The sequence below is a fragment of the Hypomesus nipponensis genome, chromosome 23, assembly GCF_054491055.1.
Source record: "Hypomesus nipponensis isolate SF chromosome 23, ASM5449105v1, whole genome shotgun sequence".
Taxonomy (NCBI): Eukaryota; Metazoa; Chordata; class Actinopteri; order Osmeriformes; family Osmeridae; genus Hypomesus; species Hypomesus nipponensis.
Window position 1 is genome coordinate 22,237,501 of NC_140383.1, and position 20,000 is coordinate 22,257,500.

General features: G+C 48.5%; 3 protein-coding genes across 3 annotated transcripts in view; 2 read left to right on the forward strand and 1 right to left on the reverse strand.

Moving 5' to 3' along the window:
* itprid2 (ITPR interacting domain containing 2) overlaps positions 1-10,740 on the reverse strand; it is a 22,104-nt gene extending 11,364 nt beyond the window's left edge. The window contains exons 1-6 of the mRNA XM_084688622.1: positions 10,641-10,740; positions 4,050-4,552; positions 3,569-3,611; positions 2,054-2,103; positions 1,240-1,293; positions 72-114 (exon numbers count right to left, since the gene is read on the reverse strand). Of these exons, the coding sequence (XP_084544748.1) occupies positions 72-114; positions 1,240-1,293; positions 2,054-2,103; positions 3,569-3,611; positions 4,050-4,476 (617 nt within the window). The 5' untranslated portion in view covers positions 4,477-4,552; positions 10,641-10,740. The remainder of the gene's footprint in view (positions 1-71; positions 115-1,239; positions 1,294-2,053; positions 2,104-3,568; positions 3,612-4,049; positions 4,553-10,640) is intronic.
* Positions 10,741-15,375: 4,635 nt separating this feature from the next.
* On the forward strand, positions 15,376-16,428 carry neurod1 (neuronal differentiation 1). Its single transcript, XM_084688970.1, has one exon. It carries the CDS (start codon positions 15,376-15,378, stop codon positions 16,426-16,428), a length of 1,053 nt encoding a protein of 350 aa, XP_084545096.1.
* A 3,001-nt stretch (positions 16,429-19,429) lies between these two features.
* The window catches only part of cerkl (CERK like autophagy regulator), a 33,455-nt gene continuing 32,884 nt past the window's right edge, over positions 19,430-20,000 (forward strand). The window contains exon 1 of the mRNA XM_084689124.1: positions 19,430-19,769. Coding sequence (XP_084545250.1) covers positions 19,430-19,769 — 340 coding nt within the window. The remainder of the gene's footprint in view (positions 19,770-20,000) is intronic.

The following is a 20,000-nucleotide window of genomic DNA, read 5'->3' on the forward strand; positions in this document are numbered from 1 at the left end:
GTGTGTGTGTGTGTGTGAGCGGGTGTGTGTGTGAGGGGGGGGTTGTGTGTGTGTGAGGGGGTGTAACTTACCAGGGTGTCTCAGCTTTGGCACTGCTGGGAAGAAGGTGGTTGGCTATGAGAAGAAGAAAAGAGAGAGAGACAGAGAGAGAGACAGAGAGAGAGAGAGACGAGGAGAGAGAGAGAGAGAGACAGAGAGAGAGAGAGAGAGAGAGAGAGAGACGAGGAGAGAGAGAGAGAGAGAGAGAGACGAGAGAGAGAGAGAGAGAGAGAGAGAGAGAGAGAGAGAGAGGGGCAGGGGGGGATGGGGAAGGAAGAAAGAGAAGGAGAGGAGAGTTGAATACAGAGATTTAGACATGCTGGACTGCTCTCTTGTGTTGATGGAGCCTTGAACCCATCCCCGACCCCGGTGGTCGCTAGGGTTACAGCCCTGGAGAGATGCCTGTGCTGCCGCAAACACGACAGAGTCACGGGTCATTATGGTCTGTGTACAACATGGGCCAGTGTGTTTATCTGACAGATGCCTGTAGTCTTTCTCCAACCCTCTCACTCCACAGAAAAAAAACAGACAGGTGTCAAATATTTTTCCACAACACTCGTCGGAATTCACGGGAGTCGACAGGACGGGTGCACAAGCCTGTCGTGACCTGTTCTGCTGTGTCTCTTTCTTACACACACAAACACACACACACATGCGTGACTGTGCTACCGGTACATGTGACCCCCTGTAGAGACTGGCGTCTGACAGACTGTGGTCCATTAAGCGGCATTCTGCTGTTGTGCAGCTGTGGAGAATGAGGTCTATTCAGCCGAGTCACAGTTCAGAGACACACACACACTCACAGTCAGTCATGTGTGCCATGCCGGCCCAGCCGGGCTGCTGTCGATGTGTCGGGGAGCTGAGGCATCGAGGGAGACACACGGCTGAAGGTGTCCTGTCATTCACGGTCTTGAATTATTTACTTCCTTTCAGCCCCAACCAGACTTCCTGTGTTACTCTGACCCCCTGCCCCTCCCTCCCTCCTGCACACACACACACACACACACACACACACAACCGCCATCCTCTAGGCCTCAAAAAGACCTTTAAACACCCACCAGCTCTTGCACAAACACACTGCACTCACCCGTAAGTCAGATAGAACACAGTATAATGATAGATAGCATGTCTGTCTTTCACAACCTTTGCGTGTGGGTGTGGGTGTGTGTGTGTGTGTGTGTGTGTGTGTGTGTAACTCACCCTCAGCCCCCAGGGACAGGTCATCCTCAAAGCTGCAGCCATTTCTCAGTCCTCCTGTAAAACACACACCACAAATGGTACTCTCTTCTTTGACTCCCAACTCCCATTAAAAGCACACACACAAACACATTAACCCTTTATCCGCCTTCTGTGAAACACAGCCTAAACAATGTTAACTTTGAACTCATACCGTAAAGTGCATTGACCCTGGGCTGACGCCGGCAGAAGCACACATGATTGTCTTGATGAACTGTCTCTTTGAGGCCCTGTAGCATTCTTTAAACCCTCAGATCCCCAGATGCGCTCTCTGACAAGGAAGCAACCCTGCCATACAAGCCTAAACATCCTGTCTGCGTTGACTGCCAACTACCACACACGAACACCACAAACGACCAATAGTAGGTACTCGGGCACCTCACATCCACACCTCACTCCGACAAATCCATCCACGACCACTTGATACCGGAGCTAACTCGGGTCTGTCTAGACTCCTAGCGACAGTACCCACTCCCTCAGCTAGTTAATGCTACACAGACGGCGTCGCTCGTCACATTAGCGCCTGCATGAGGAGCATTAGTCTGACCCGTTAATGATCTGACAGGGAGGATGTAAGCACAAAACGCACAGACCAAAACACCGTCTTCTCTGCCAAAAACGCTCGCTCTCTCTCAGCTGTGTCTGCTCCCGAGTGCACTGAGCTGTGTGCGGCGTGACCGCTCCCCATACATACGCATAGTAGGTGCAGGACTGCCACATACACACACACACACACGCACACACACAGAATATGACATGAAGAAGCGGCGCTCCTCACCTTTAGACGGAGAAGAGCTCTGGTCGTCCAGAGAAGCTCCCAGTGTCGTCCTGCTGACACAGAGAACACACGCCGTCACACACACACACACACACCTTCACACACACACCTTCACACACACACGCAGTCACACACTGACACACGCCGTCATACCCACCGTTACATAGTTTCACTCAGTGCACACACACACACACACCATAGCACACACGCGCACACACTCTCTCGTACTCACATGCCGCAGCCTCCTGTGTCTCCTGACACAGTCTAAAGACACACACCTGTCCTTTCTCACTTGCTTGACACTGTTTGAGTGGTCTGACCAGTGTGAGAGCTGCCCAGCACTTAACAAGCCAGCAAGTTTAATAATAACCTTCCTACAAAACCTGTTACACAACAGTCAACAAACCAGCCAGTCAAGGTGATAATAGCTTTTTCCTGCTGGTCATATCTCTGCTAAGGGGTCAAACTCCATCTCTATCCTCCTCCATGCACCAGCACTGACTCGAGCCCAGGCAGTTCTGTGGATGGTAAGCTGGGCCAAACTTTACATTCAGTGTGCCGGTCTGCCTTTCCAGTAGGGTTTGGTAAGCGCCAGCTGTTGACATAGCCAGCGAGCTCATGACCCACATGTCCTGTTTGCTTTCTCCGTGGCTCCCTCTCTCCCTCTCCCTCTCGCTCCCTCTCGCTCCCTCTCTCTCTCCCTCTCCCTCTCGCTCCCTCTCTTTCCCTCTCTCTCTCCCTCTCTCTCTCTCTCTCTCTCTCTCTCCCTCGCTCCCTCCCTCCACATTTGCTGACGCACATGCATGTTAGCTATAAGCAAATAACACCTACAAAATGATCATAGATATCTGGTCTTTGGTATTTTACTTGTTTGCACAAGTGCCTGGAACTCATTGTGTATGTATATATGTGGGTTTGTGTGTATATGTTCCCATACACACACACACACACATATATCTATATGTGTGTGTGTGTGTGTGTGTGTGCGTATGGGAAGGGGGGAAGTGGTTTAATCATATTGTCACTGCTCCTCTGGTGCTAAGGTGGCACAAAGAGTCTGAAGTGCTTGTTACATTTTTTCCCTGACTGAAAAATGCATCCATATGTGCGAGGGCTCCATCTCTGTCTCTGGCTCCCCTCCCCTGCCCTGCCCCCCCACCCCCCTGCCCTGCCCCCTCACCCCCCCCCCCCCCCTTCCCTCCACCCCCGGTTTTACGAGCGTGACAACATTTTCTGAACAAACAGGTGGTTTTGTGGTTTCATCGTGTTCAGGTTTGTCCTGTAAACCGGTTCATCCCACGCCTGGACAGGTGACAACTCCTTCAACAATGACGAAGATAAACACGAATCTGTCTCTGATTTCCTCAAGAGCACAGAGAGAACCCAGGAGCACAGAGATCACGAAACACAGAGAACAAAGAACCCAGAGGACCCTGAACACCGAGGACCCGGGTCAAACAGAGGCTTCCCTACATCGGGTCAGAACGGGAGAGAGGCTGCGAAGCCAACACGTACCTGCAGTCCTTCAGCCAGCAGGCTATCTTGTTAGGGATGCGTCCTGGATGAGGAGAGAGAGGGAGAGAAGGAGAGAGAGAAAGCGTGGGGGGTGGGGGGGAAGAGTGGGAGAACAAGGAGGAAAACGTCAACAACGAGTAAACACATCTGTTTCACAGGACAATGTTTGCAGAACTCCAGGAAATGGAACGTATTAAATGGAACCGATGATGGTGCTCGAAACAGGGATATCCCCGTCTCCCTTAGGCCATATGCAAATACAGTCATCCCACGCACCGAGGCACCAGCGGAAGGTTTCAAAGCGCCTGTGGTCAGGTTCGAGTCGCCGTGCCAATCTGGGCTATTTCGGTTGGGTTGTCTTTTTATAGTCTACGGGGCGACTCAGTTCAGTCTGTAACCTGCGACCGTGCTTATGTTGCTTTACCAGACGCGGTGCCGTTGAGGAGACACTTGTCGTGTTGTTTAGGACACACGCACGTACCTGTGTCGTCCGCAGGAGCGGGTTTCTCGCCGTTGACAGGCGGCGGAGGAGCGGACGGAGAGGGCAGAGGAGGAGGAGGAAGGCTGCTTTCCGGCTCCTCGTCCTGGGACTCTGACTCCTGCCAGGAGCCCCTGCTCTGGGCCCAGGCCTTCCTCTTCAGACAGGCCACTCTCCAGGGGTGCTGCGCTCGACAGGGGCCCTGGGACGCCTCCTCCTGGCCTGCTGTCTCAACCCGGGCCCCAGGCTCCAACCCCGGCCCTCCCTGGTCCAGATCCAGACCCAGACCCTGGCCTACGGGCTCATGCCCCTGTCCTCCCTGGTCCACAGCCTGGCTCCCAGATTCTAGACCCAGCCGTCCCGGGTCCAGACCCGGGCCTGCGGGTTCAGTAGGCACGGTTCTGCTTGCTGCAGTCTCGCTCTGCTCCATGGTCCGACCCAGTCCAAGAACCAGTACTGGTCCTCCTCGTATGTAGTCAGGGCGGCTACAGCCGGGGGAGGGACACCTGCAGGAGGGATAGAGGGAGGGAGGGAGGGAGGGCGGGCGGGGAAGGCGGGTGGGGAGGGAGGGAGGAGGGAGAGAGGAGTTTAAACATCATCACCTCTGCTCGGGCTCTCTCGCTCTCTCTCTCTTTATAATTCATGACCAGTCATCACCACCCGGCTCGCACGTTCAGAAATGCCACCTGCCTAAACACGGGAGCCTCGGCGATAAATCGTCGGCGAGCGCTCGCTGTGCAATGTCACAGCCTAAAACACCAGGCTTCTCCCCCGACGCCAGGTCACGCTGAGCGGCACGGCAGACTCCTCCGCCAATCGTCGTACGCGAGTATTCACGCGGCCCTCAGATCTGACCGAGGTTACAAAACTCCAGACAACAAGAGAAGGATTGGCGGGCCACAGTCTGAGCGCCTCAGCAGCTGTCGTGGGTTAGTCATCCAAAAGATTTTTTTTTAAAAAGTACAGAGGGATGGATGCGTGGGAGGGCTGGTGTTAGGATGGAAGGAGGGAGGGAGGGATGGAGGGATGGAGGGATGGAGAGGTCTGACAGCTAGAACAGGAAATGTGTGTTTAGTGGGAAGATTAGGAGCTGGTAGAGAGTCATTTCCTGTTTGGCATTGGAGCAGCTGGAGTGAGGGATGGAGAGAAAGAGAAGGACCCAGGGGAGCGGAGAGGAGGGGCCGTCTATTCTTAGCACGGACCCACTCCCACAGTCCTGATCGACAGGAATAAACACAAGAGCTCCCTTCTCTTTACACAAAACAATAACAACAACAGCCCAGCGGCTGCAGTACGGCCGGGGCAGACGGAAATAGAGCGTTTTAAACATGAAACAAACACTCGGGGTTACGACTGACCCCTGGCACTCGCACGCAGTCCGATGCTCATTGAGCTCTGTCTTTGACAACCTTTCTCTGCTCACTGTCCGAAAGTTGTCAGTCAAGGTGATTCTTGTCTAGTCTCCCCTCTCCTCCCCCCCTCACCTCCCCCCCTCCCCTCATCTGCCATGTCCCGTCCCCTAACTCCTGCGGTCCCCCTCTGTTACGAGTGCGCGTCCCTTAACCTCCTCGGATCTGGCCTTCAGCTGGCTGAATAAACCAAGCTAGCATCTCAGCTCATCTTCACAGTCTCCTGAGACCAGACAGGCTGGAAAGAGGAAGTCTATTTTCAGAGGACACCGTATTTTTAGACCCTGGCCCAATCGGCACCCACCGACCCCCCCCCTACGACCCTGTGTTCTGTTCCTTTCCACAGAAAAGAGAGAAGGATGTTCCAGTTCCCATTATCCAAATACACCCCCCCAGACCAGCTCCTCACAGCCCCACACAGCAAGCCTGCCCTCAGTCTGAAAGGCGTCACGTAGTACCGCTTAGGAGGAACTCAGAACATCTGGTTGATGCAGAAGGAAACCTATGGCTGACCATAACCCTATGGTGCCAGTTTTTGGACGCATACGGTCGCCCTAACCCTAATCCCCGATCGAAACCCAAACGCTAACCTTCCGCGTCGGTGCAACACGCGAGACTGCCCCTGAAGCTGCCTCGGAAGCGTGGACAAGTGATGAGTAAGGATGACAATGTGTTGACGGGACACCAGACGGCTGTGACACGGCCGCGAGTCCCTCCGTTTCAGAGAAACCCTCCGAGCGCGAAGGCAATACAAAGAACCACCACCCACACACACGTACGTCAAGCACATTCACCCGCTTTCTCACGCACACCTTCAATCAGTAGCTAATGAACACGATGCACGTGCACAGACCAGCGGACCTCGTGTCTGTTGCACGACACAGCATCCAGCCCAGATTGGGTGAGGGGAGAGAGGACATTTACGGTTATGCATTTAGCGGACGCTTTTATCCAAAGCGACTTCCAAGAGAGAGCTTTACAAGAGTGCATTGGTCACTGATCATAACAACGAGATAGCCCCAAACATTGAGGGTAGCCAAAACATGAAGCATACATTGTGAAACCAAATAAGTCCCAAAGGGAAGAACCATAAGAGCATGTAGTTAGACAAGTTACAATTCAACAGCAAGAACCAAGTGAAAGCAAGAACCAGCAAGTGGAAAAAGCAAGCAACAATAATATATTTCACAGCGAGTAAAATCATTTCAAGACAACAAGTCTCTCAATAAGAGTCATTGTGATCCTGGGGGAAACTAACATCCGGTCCAGTACAGTAGTGGAGTGGGAAACAGGGAGTAAGGTAACAAGCAGTACAACTGTGTCGGATCGAAACGCCGGCTTGATTTTTGTCCCACGCAAAAAGGTATCCTGGCCTACCTCCTTGGCCAGACGGGGCTACTAAAACCCAGACTGCTGTTTCGGAGGGAGTACAAGACATGACTGTGGACCACTGGAGCCAGCGGACGAGTTATTTCGGGCTACACTGCAGACATGCTACTGTATTACAGCCAGTACCACATTAGATTAGCTCGGCGACAACAAAGACACGTTTCCCCTGCCGGCTATCGGTCTGAAGCCCTTCAGACTAACCTTTCCCCCTCTGAAATCATGGCACACATACAAACCCACACACACACTGTGCCACCGACTCAGTCTACATGACGCCCTGCTTGATATTTTAGTATTGTCTGGGCGTGGTACATGGTAAACCCGAGTAGGTCAAAGGAAGGCTGAGGTAGTCGGAGCAGGGCGGAATATGGTAGAGTAGGACAAAGTAGGGCAGAACAGGGCAAGGCAGGGCAGAGCATGGCACAGCAGATCACAACAGCTCCTGCTGTTCTGGAAGCCATCCTTCTGTATCAAAGCACAGAGTGTGCTGGTCATGTCTGACGAGCCAGTATCTCGCACCCTGGATTCTCGACGTTCTGTTCTCTGGTCCATTATGTGTGTGTGTTTGCTAGAGTTGGACAATATGTGAGTGTGTGTGTGTTTTGCGGTGGTACACGTGCAAGGACAAACAGAGTGTACCAGCCAGCGCTGTGGGCAGGCAGTGGAACAGGCTACGTGGAGAGCAGAACAGCCAAGTTGCCCGTCTGTGTCGAACCAACCACCGAGCCCATGTCCCTGCCTCGGACTCCTTCACATCCTCTGGGTTACCCTGCCTCACTGCCTCACTGCCTCACTGCCCTAATACCGCCTCCTACCCCACTGTGCAGCCACTCGGATTCCTTCCCACCCTTCCCTGCCCTGCTCAGCCCCCCCACCCCCCCTTCATCCGTACATAGACAGGAAACACAGACGAGGGTGCACACATCTCACAGCACACACACACTGTGTACCGAGGAACCAACATGTTCATAACACTGGTTAATCATTAGCGTTGCCCTGGATCCCTCTGAAGCCTGGGAAACAAACACATGTCTGAGGCCGGAGGTTAGAGGCAGGGGCTAGACTGGAGGCTGTGGCTATAGGTTAGAGGCAGGGGTTAGACTGGAGGCTGTGGCTGGAGGTTAGAGGCAGGGGGTAGACTGGAGGCTGAGGCTGGAGGTTAGAGGCAGGGGGTAGACTGGAGGCTGTGGCTATAGGTTAGAGGCAGGGGGTAGACTGGAGGCCGAGGCTGGAGGTTAGAGGCAGGGGCTAGACTGGAGGCTGAGGTTGGAGGTTAGAGGCAGGGGTAGACTGGAGGCTGAGGCTGGAGGTTAGAGGCAGGGGGTAGACTGGAGGCTGAGGCTGGAGGTTAGAGGCAGGGGTTAGACTGGAGGCTGAGGCTGGAGGTTAGAGGCAGGGGCTAGACTGGAGGCTGTGGCTGGAGGTTAGAGGCAAGGGCTAGACTAGAGGCTAAGGCTGGAGGTTAGAGGCAGGGGCTAGACTGGAAGCTGAGGCTGGAGGTTAGAGGCAGGGGTTAGACTGGAGGCTGAGGCTGGAGGTTAGAGGCAGGGGCTAGACTAGAGGCTGAGGCTGAAGGTTAAAGGCAGGGGGTAGACTGGAGGCTGTGGCTATAGGTTAGAGGCAGGGGCTAGACTGGAGGCTGAGGCTGGAGGTTAGAGGCAGGGGTTAGACTGGAGGCTGAGGGTTAGAGGCAGGGGCTAGACAGGAGGCTGAGGCTGGAGGTTATAGGCAGGCGGTATACTGGAGGCTGAGGCTGGGACCAGGACAGGTAAAGTTCTACAGTAGCTGGAACTTAAGTTAAGTCGGAGGTAGAGGCCAGCTGTCAAACAGACAAGCACTAAGATGCTTAGGCTGTAAACCTCATGTCCATATCTTACTTTGTGTCAGTATCCAGCATCTGGCTAGTCACGTACTCTTGCACTCCTCTCGGGGTGTGTGCGTGTGAGTGTGTGTTGTTCTCGGGGAACATTGCAGGACTTGGGGTTCAGGACAGGAAATGAAGCTGGCTGGAGGCCCACAGAGTCGCTCGGTTGCAAGCCTCCCTTCACAGCAAACAAACATCACAGACAGGCCTATGTGTGTGTGAGAAGACAAACAAACCCTGAGAAACAGACTTTAGAGGTGTTGAAACCTCTTATTCTTCATCTGAGCAGAACATCAGATCAAAGGAGACATGGAGGGTGTGTGTATGTGTTTGTTTGTTTGTGTGTGTAAGTGGAGCTGTATCTGTGGGGTGTGAGAAGGATCTTTACAGGGCCAGTCTGAATCCTTCGAGCACATAGCAGCACCAGATTCTTGTCCTCCCCTCCCCACATCTCTCTGCTCAGAAATATCTCCGCTTGAGGCCAAGATAAATGGCCCAGCCAGGCAGCGCAGCATCTTGCATGATGGAAGCAGTCGATAGGGCAGCATTACCCAGACCAGAGCTGAGGGCGCCAGAGAAATGAGCTGCATGGAAACTTCTAGGCTCTTAAACGTGGGGTCTTTGCTCCAGGTGTATGACTCATCCAGCCCGCCCCCCCCACTGCAATGACAGCAACGAGGCCTGACATGCAAGACACTCCACATGTCATTCAACTCTCTCTCTCTCTGTCTCTCTCTGTCTCTCTCTGTCTCTCTCTGTCTCTCTCTGTCTCTCTCTGTCGCTCTCGCCCCTCTCCCCCCTCTCTCTCTCTCTCTCTCTCTCTCTCTCTCTCTCTCTCTCTCTCTCTCTCTCTCTCTCTCTCTCTCTCTCTCTCTCTCTCTCTCTCTCTCTCTCTCTCTCTCTCTCTCTCTCTCTCTCTCTCTCTCTCTCTCTCTCTCTCTCTCTCTCTCTCTCTCTCTCTCTCTAGCTTTCTGCATACTGGGAGGGGAGGAATGTAGACAGGGATCAGGTGAGAGTTAGTGGATCCACCTGTGTTAGCTCTGCAAACACTTAGCGTTTAAGGTGTGGTTCTCTCTCTCTGTCAGACGTGCACACACACGCACGTGTGCCCACACACACACACACACACACACTGCTGGAAAACTTAACTTAGAGGGAGACATTAAAGATGACAAGCGACTTACCGAGGGGAAGTATGTCTTTTGAACATAAGAGAGAAAGAGAAAGTCAACACGGCAGAATTAGTGTGCATGTGCGTGCATGCGTGTGTTTGCGTCTAAAGCTGATATCATAACCAGTAAATACCAAGATGTTGTTGACAACGTACTCCTCTAAAGCTTGAGTTAGGTTTCAGCTGAAGACTTGACCTATCCATGCGGTAACCAGGGACACATTTAGGAAACAGGCTATATTTCCACACACAATCTTACATTGATCTCCCCAAGTCTCCCCTCAGTCTCATTTTGATTGACTGATGAGTAGCCTAATTTATAGCTTCTGTTTGTCGGCACAAGCACATACACGTTCATTCGCTGGTCTGGAATGTAATTTCACCTCAATACCTTTTAAGTAGGATATTGCAAACGTGTTTTTGGTCCTTCTAATCTGAATCTTAAATATCGTTAGTCGTGACATATTTCAAAGAACAGCAAACAGTTGTCTGAACTGGTTGTACAGAATGCAAACGAATCGACAGAATAAGCTTTACTTTGAGGAATGTTCTAGACAGGGTTTCAGTCACACTTTTGCAAACTCGGCGGTTGACCGCTTCGTTAGAGCTGTCAAAATTCCCCAAGGTGACGCAAGATGAGAAAACTTCTTAGAACTTTGGAAGCGCGTCGGACGAGATGCGACACACGTTTATCAACAAGTGAACTATAATACGCTGTGACCGACGTCTCAAACAATTACATACAAAACATGAATACATACCATTAGACTGCGCTGTCCAGAAAGGAAACCGAAAAAGTGAATAACAACTCCGTGAAATCTGTCAAACTTTAGTTCACTTCTCTAAAACGCTGAAGTCTTCCGCTTCCGGATGGAGTCAAAACCCACAACAAGGGGCGAGTCTTCAGCGCTCCAGAGGTGACGTTTCCCACATGGTTCTTCTGTAGCCTGCTGGAAATACCAGTGCATTACATGGTCTGCAAGGATAGAAGGCCAAAGTCTAAAACTTTGTCTACTATTGTATTTCGATCAGCCGATGACCAATGGAACCCTATATGTCATCGATGAAACCGAATGACTTAATGCTGTTTTGTTACAAGATACCTTGATAACTTGACTCGGTGGAACAATTAAGAGTAAAAGGGTAGGCCTTCTCGATTTCGTCATCGTTAGTTATCAGAAGATTGTTTGGTGTGTTACCTGGCAAATGTTTTGAGTTAGGTGGTCTCCTACCACTCATAATGCTTATGCTCATAAAGGCTATGCAATAATTAATGTTCACCAGTAAACGGCGCCGTTGTATGTCCAATCCTGTTCCACGCTCAAAGGCGCATTATGCCCCGCTGGAGAAACGGAATTTTCCAGCCCTCAGAGGCAATGAACACAAACTTGTAAATCTTTCCTACGGGGAAATGTTATAGTATTTAATCTCACTGATTTCGTTCTGCTTCAATGTTTCTAAACACATCAACCTATGGATTAACTTTCATAGAAGAAAAAAAAACGTGAAAACAATCGTGAAATTCTTGAATGTCAATTTCCTATTTCATAAACACACAAAAAACTGAATCCTTATTGTGTTCTACTTATTTTTTGTGTCTGTATGTTTGTAACTTATTATTGTGAAGAGCAAGAGGAATAGGCTTCAGGACAATAGCGCCCAAGCCGGTTGTGCAATTTTAATTACGCTGGTAATTGTGAAATTGTGTGACTCCAAATTGGCTCCGTTGATTCCATCTACATCATTATGAAGGATCTCCCCCTTTAATTTAGAATAGCTAAATAGCTCCAATATATCTAGAGCCCATCTCCCCAGTGGCCGTAGAGAGCCCGGGAAAGTACGTTTAAACTTAACGTTGACATAACAATAACTAAGCCTAATTAAGTTGCATCAACCAATACATTAGTATTGTCATCATGTATTTATTTAATATTAGTTCGTTTTTACCAATTATATGAGCAATACACGTAGGCTACAAGTATATTTATTGAGATTATTTTTTTAGGCCCTAGTCTTTTATCAAACATGCATTTTGTAAATATTGTTGTTATTATTCCACTCAGAGTAGCTATTATTATTGTTGTGGTATTATTACTGCTTATGTATCACAGTCAAAGGATTATATGAATATTCAATTATCATACACCTTAATTGTTCCCATAACTACAGTGTCACATTTGAGTTTTCTGATGTCAGAGGGGCACGTGCCTGCAGCAGGTGTCTCTACCTGGAATCCGAGTGCGCCGGAAAGAAGGGCCTCTCAGTGCAACCATATCCGTTCGAGCCACAGCTGCAGCCAACATACCTTCCAACCTGATTTATTACACGCTAATACCAAAGACCCAATCAGCGGACTAACTAATTAATACAAATCTGCATTTTTGCATAAGCAATTAGTGTGATGAAGGTGTAACGAGATGAGGGAGAGGCATTAGTCCAATTTGAGTGCCCAGCGAGGCGGAAGGCCATTGGTTGGTCGGGACGCAGGGGCTCGCGCTCTGGGACGGGCTCGGTTGATTAGGGCTGGAGAAGAGAAGGTCACATCTTCATATTCATACCGGGGGCCGAGAAAGCACAGCCATGAACAAACACACCGTTCGTAATGGCATTGGCAAGCGCCTGGTGCGCGTGCTAAGCTCACAACATCTTGGATATAAACAATTCGTATAGACATAGAGCTGTTTCAACTATTGGATTTTGTTTCTTGTCAGAATGCGCATTCCACCAACAGTTATTGGATTTAACTTGTAGTTGGATCTGACTCTGGCTCGGCTGGATTAAGGGCAAGGCTAAATGCATGTAGGCAAATACGGCAAAACAAAAATGTGTCTCCCCACGGCTTACATTGAAATAATAATAACAAATATTAATAACGGCCCCAATGAATGATAATACATCTTGACGTAATAATTAGTTACGGTCTGGTACTTGTTAAAATAGCTTAAATCAGAAGATTGTTGAAATGTTTCCCCCGCTCAGAGTAGCTGTTCGTGGTGCTGAACTGCAGTGCTGATCTGGTTAACATGGTAACGGAGAGATAGCGTGTCATACCGCGGACTTTCGACCGACACAACTTGGTGTTTTTATGGGAAAGAAGAGATAAGCCGGCCACGCTGCAGTCTGGGCGTTATGGGCTTGGAGGTTGGCCACTTAACTGTTCCCTAGTTATGACGTACTGCAGCCATGCGCTCCGTGTTCTCCAGCAGAACAGATGTTCAATAGGCTACAGCTTAGACCGAAATGAATCAGAGCTATGCAAACACTTCCGAAATAAAGGATGGATTTTTCCCAGTTAATCAGAAGCTGTAAAACATTATTGACATGTTTTAACTTACGCAGACAGTTTTGACTGTCTTTGACAATTAGTTGAATTCGTTTTGGAAATCGTTTACCCTGAGGGGAATTTTGTTTTTCTGCAAAGATGACTATAATGGATTTAAAACAGCCCTATTTATTATTACTGAGTATGGTGCACATTATGGTCGCTTTGCATCCTGATTTAAACCAGACCAATTTTCTTCTTAGTTACACAGTTAGTTCTATTTCAGAATTTGTATGTGTAACCAGTTGATAGGGCCTGACTAAGTGCAGATATTATTGTATAAACTAAACTAATTTCAAAATTTGAACAACTTATCAGCCTCTGTCTTCTATATTTAAACGATGTATTTATTAATCTGAAGTCTCCAGTTCCGCTGTCTGTTCAACGGTCAACACGTCGATTTGGTTGGGTGTTTTATTGAACAGAAGACAGCAGATTTTGGACGTTGGATCCGCCTAGTGAGCCGTGAAACAGGCTTTTGTTAGTGCGCGTGTGACTCGCGTGCCGACCAGCAGTTTGGAGCGCGGGGCCTCATTACTTCAGCTCCTCCGGTCCGGACGTGCAGCAAACATCACGCGTTGCCAGAGACACAACAATGGCCCGGTACTTTATCACATCAACTCTCAACAGACTTATACAAGGTTTACCGACCTTCAGTGATATCGTCGACACCTCTATTTTAAATAATCGGTTTTAGTAGAGCTATACTGATCTTGAAGTAGCCTAGCCAAAATATGATGTTGGATGAATATTGGAAATAAAAGATTAGGCTGTGTAAGATTTTAATAATAATGTCTACATGATTAGGAAGAGGTAAGAATCAGCGTATCGGCCTCGGAGGGCCTGTGAATAGGAAAGGCCGTTCTGGCCTAAATACCTCTTCGACAGACCCGCAATGTTCTCACAGTCATTTGTAAATATATGCCATAATTATGAGACCTAGTTTGAGATTACTAAAGTATGCACAGAGGGCACGTGGGCAGAGGGCTGGGCGCGAGAATGAGTTGTGATTGAATATGTCCTATGCTCGAAAGGGTTAATTCGTCCTGCGGGTGCAAACAGGTCCGCGGAGTCTCTAACTGGCGACAGATGGCCACTTTCTTCAAGCCACAAAGGGATGGAATACAGAGCTTTGGCGAATACAAATGGAAGATGTCACGTGACGCTTGGGGCCGTTTTGCACGACGTAGGCGACCATATGGCGCGTGCCGGAGTGTTGGGGAGGAGGAGCCTGGTCGCGGCGGTATTATGATGATCAGCCACAGACATCTCTGCTCACCTCTCCACCCAGCCCCAGCCCCAGCCTCAGCCTCGGCCCCGTCCTCCCTCTCAGCCTCGGCAACGAGGCTATATAACCTCAGCATCCGAGGAGCGCCCCACCACATCAGCATCTACACAGGAGAACACACACCTACAGGGGAATGCCCGGCTCAGAACTGCTCTCGCAAACACAGGTATGCCACATCTCTCTCCACTGACGTCTTTTCTCGTTCGTTTGTGCGCGGTTTGTTGTGCGTGTGCCGTATTTCTGTTCAGTTCGTGGAGGGTTGTTGAGGTGCGTTTTGAGTCCGACAGTGATGCAGCATGTCACCTGTACAGACACGTAGGGAGAACCACTCACATTTACCTGGCCAAGCCCATTTGATGTATTTTGTAGGAAATTAAACAACAGTTTACTTTGATCGGGATTTGAATAGAGAATTTGATATAAGTTGGTACCCCTCTTCAGAATTGTAAACGCTTTTATCTTTTTTTTTTTTTTTTTTGTCATTAACTTTGTGTTTAATATTATATACAATAATACAAATTTACGTTGTATAGCATATGTTTAACATATATTTTAAACGTAGCCTACTGCAGTCACGTTGTCTTTTGCAAAACTCTATAAAGCCTGAATGATGCTCTTCGAATGAGGCATGTTTGTACATGTGTGTGGATATTAAATGTAATCCTTTTTGTAATCTGATGAATCAGTTATATTAAGTGAGAGAGAAATAATAACCAAGAGAAGATAACTGGATGTTGGCAAGATGTATTTTTCAGAATAATTTATTTAATAATTAGGCTACAGTATTTCATTTAAATGTATAGAATATTAGGCTACTTGTTTCCAAATGAGGTTGTAGACAACAGTTCATTTTTTAAATATATAATTTCTGTTTCAGATTTGAGACATGACAAAGTCGTACACGGAGGAGACCATGTTGTCCGACCCTCAAGACTCGACGACTTGGCCCGAGGACGGTCACGGGTCCCAAGACGAGAATGACCCGGAGAAGAACAGCAAGGCTCACGAGGAACTGGGGGGAGACATGGAGGACGAAGACGAGGAAGAGTTCAACCGTCTCGATGAGGATGATGATGACGAAGAGGAAGAGGAAGAGGAGGGCGACGCTCAGAAGCCAAAACGACGAGGACCAAAGAAGAAGAAAATGACAAAAGCCAGGGTGCAGAGGTTTAAGATGAGGCGCATGAAGGCTAACGCACGTGAGAGGAACCGCATGCACGGGCTCAACGACGCGTTGGAGAGTTTGCGTAAAATTGTGCCGTGCTACTCCAAGACACAGAAGTTATCCAAGATCGAGACGCTGCGTCTGGCTAAGAATTACATCTGGGCCCTGTCTGAGATCCTGCGCTCCGGGAAAAGTCCAGACCTCATGTCCTTTGTCCAGGCCCTGTGCAAAGGCCTGTCCCAGCCCACAACCAACCTGGTGGCGGGGTGCCTGCAGCTGAATCCCCGCACCTTCCTCCCCGAGCAGTCACAGGAGCTGCCCGGTCATATGCAACCCCCAGGTGCGTCGTTTGCTGCGCATCCCTACTCCTACCAGACCCCAGGCCTTCCCAGCCCGCCCTACGGTACGATGGACAGCTCCCACATCTTTCACGTCAAGCCGCACTCATACGGCAGCGCGCTGGAGCCGTTCTTCGAAACCGCCCTGACAGACTGCACTAGTCCGTCTTTTGACGGACCCTTAAGCCCTCCGTTGAGCGTGAACGGAAACTTTTCCTTCAAACACGAGCCTTCATCAGAGTTCGAGAAGAACTATGCCTTCTCCATGCACTACCAGGCGGCTGGTCTGGCGGGAGCGCAGGGCCACGCGCCCTTGTACCCCAGTTCGGCGCAGCGGTGCGAGATCCCAATGGACAACCTCATGTCCTACGACGGACACACGCATCACGAACGGGTCATGAACGCCCAACTCAATGCGATATTTCATGATTCGTGAATATATACAATCTATCGTTAAAGACTTTATGCGCGTCATGTAATCCTGTGTCACAAGTAGCAGTGATTTCTGGCTTGTTCTTCTGTATGTATTTATTGTACTGCCTTTAGGACGAGCGGGATTATACAGCTCACTCACCTTCTGTGTTCTATAGCGCTTCTTTATGGTATGGTCTCTAGACGACTTTACTCAGAATGTGTTGATTTATCGTATCACAAAACCACAAGCAATAATTTGGAAACTATGCAATTTTTAAACGAGTACTTGGCCAATACAAATTAATAAAGATTTCTATATTTTTCAAACTGCATTTTGCAACTGCTCTATCTATACACACTCAAATTATCCTCTTGTGACTTTGTATAGAAGCCTGAATTTCTTTTTTTATGTCAAGTTTCTATAGAGCCTATAGTGCCCGCTAGTCCATGTATGTTCTATAAAAACAGACACACGTCTCTTCTTACACATACAACGTTTCAACTGTTTTAAGCAACTGTATTTATTTACCAGATGGGCAAGATATTCTACAAATATGGCCTTAAAAGCAAAACTGTATTTAAGTTGCAATGAAATGGCTAAAATATTTACCAAAACTAATTATTCCAAACAATTCAGAAGGTTGAGTAAGTCTACATTTAAAGCCTTATCGCAATACAAAGCACAGAAACACTTGGCCTTCCATGCAAAAACTTTCACAGTACATGTATAAGCAATGGCCATGAACCAACTGTTAATCAACGCTGGACAGTCATACAGCAGATTTATGTTATCCTCCGTGTGTTATTGCATGTGGAAACACACTCCGAGGCTAGGCTATAGAGTGAAGTTGGTTCAACATCATAAAAATTGCTTTTAATCTTTGTGTGTCTGCAGTGTTACGTACGCAATCGGAATATAAATTTGTTTTCAGACCAATACGGATTATTTTGAAGATTTCAGTTATCCTCCGAGTGATTGAAGTGTTCATATTGTAATTCCTCTGAGATTTATGTATGCGTATAAATCCCAGGAGGCGCTGGATTATGTGTAGAATAAAAGTGAATGACGAGCCTATTATTCCGTCTGGATTCTGGATTTAGTGGCCTATTACAGCCGCAGTGACACAAGCAAGACAGCAAATGTAGACTGCCTAAACTGTTCAGTACTCAAGTATTCAGACCATGCATTGGTTAGGCTACTTAGTAGGCCATATAATTTATTTGACTCAGTTAAAAATCGACAGAATATTTTTTTAAATATTTTATCAATCAAGCACAACACTAGTAAGATAAATAAGTTACACTCTCCAAGGTGGCTATTTTAGCAAACTTTTTGTTCTTTGGCTATAGTAATAAATGTATATATTTTTTTAAATTCAAGCCTATAATGGGAGTAGCCTACACATTAAATGATATGCATGAGCTAAACGTACCCCTATGAAGCAGCTCAATGCGACGGAGTATATCTCTTTGTGATATTGTGCCTTGGAATCAATGTGAAAACTATCTGCCGCCCTCGTTGGCTCTAGCGCTCAAGGACAAACCGAGCGTTTAGCCCGCCGTGCTAGCGGTCCCAGCCGTCAGTCAGCGCGAGGGGGGCAGCCTCCAGTCTTCTATCCCCTGCATAGAGTGCGAGGGGCACAGATGTTCCTTCTGCAGGGAGAGTTTTAATTTATTAAAATGATCTTGTTTATGCACGAGCACTCTCTGCATAACCCAATACTTCTATCATCGGCAACACCACCAGTCTGCGCCCATATGGTGACGATATTCCCAAGCTTTGTGTGCAGAAATGGAACAACTACCGGTGACAGTTAAACTTGGTGCACCTCCACAGCGACACACGCATGACACGGGCCCCGGATAAACGCTGAGAGGATTGAATTGTTGTATGTCCCCTCCTGCACCCCACAGCCCCACGAAACACTAAATATAAGCTCCATCCATATCTAATTTGATGGCACACGGGGGCTTTTAGGATATTAGGGGACGTGTGAGCACGTGCATGTGATAGGCCTTGACAGTCCAATGCTGTCTGTGTGCAATTAATTTAAACAAGTTTGGAAGATTTAAATTTCGAAGCAGATGGAAAGAAATAGGCCTAACACATACACGTTTAGCCTACTAAAAGAATACATTAATATCCATTATTGTTATGAATCTCGATGAAAAGGTTGTTTATTCAGCACATCGTATTTTCAGTCCGTCTACATTCGAGACTTTCCCCAAAACCTCTACCGTGAATATGGGCTTGGGCCCCTGCGGCGGGGCATCCGGCACTGTCCATGGTGCTGCTCTAACATCGAAACAAGCGTCACAGCTGCGTCGACCGTTACCTCCCTATTCCAGCACTGCTTAGTCAACCCCTGGGGACAATTAAAAGGTCACTGCGTTCATGGTGGATATAGAGTAGGATACACTGTTGTAATGTGGAGGCGCGAATATTCAACCGACAGACCCAGAGGATTCCACTGTATAGCCAAAACTTTCAGAAATGTTACACTATTTTATTTTCTCCCACTCACTGAATCTGTTGCATTTATAGTATAAACCAGCCATGGTACACGTAGGCTATCCTGTACTACAGTATCAGTCAATTCATTGGGTTTGGCATAAAGCTAAAGCTATTACACGTAGGTTAGGTATACACGTCATTTAGCCTATATGCAGAATGTCTACAATTGCCAAATTGAATGTATTTTCAAACCCCTTTATGAATTATATTTCTGTATGACCCTTGGTTATTTTCCACTTAGACTAAAATGCAGGTGAGCTGTATTAGGCCTAGATAAACCGATTCGAGCAGTGATAATTCCTGGCTGGTTGGGGGGCGCATGCCCGGTGGAACTGACACTCCACCGGGGCGCGCACCGCATGAGGACTAGAGTCAGGCCAAGGGGAAGTTTCACTGATGGACCTGCCGTGGTTTAGCGTTACCGCCGCGGGCACGCGCTGAGCAGCCAAGTAAATCTTAAGGAACAACAGCGGAAATACTACTTTGCTGTTTACATTTAGAGCAAATCATGTTCGAGTCTCCGCACAAATCGATAAATGCTCGGTATGAGAGCCAGGAGGAACTGCACGAGACGCAACCGGTGTCTTCCATTACTGAGGGCAGTCGCGCGAAGAAGAAAAAGAAAAAGAGGAAACAGCAACAGGAGAAGCCCGCGGGCTCTGCCCCGCTGATCCGCTCCGAGGATTCTCCTCAGCGCGCACAGCGGCAGATCGAAAAGCGGTGTATTGACTATAACTCGGACGAGCCTATCGTTAGGGGCATATTTCAGATTGGTAAAAAGAGTCACGACGTGTTGCTGACTCCAAGAAGAGTGACGTGGACGCCTATCCAGCCCGAGACCCCTACAGGTGAGCTAGTGTTGACTGTTTCCATGACAATCACCCGCGCATATTTCCAGCTAAGCGGACCACCTGACATCAACACAAACGTGAATGACGTTTGAAAATAAAACCCGTACTTTTCAGGGCGCGCTCAATGTTCTCTAATGACCTTTCAGACATACGAAATGCACAGGGACCTCTACAAGTGATAAAATCTGGCCCCGGTCACGTGGTGTTGCCCTGCTTGTCTTTGGCAAG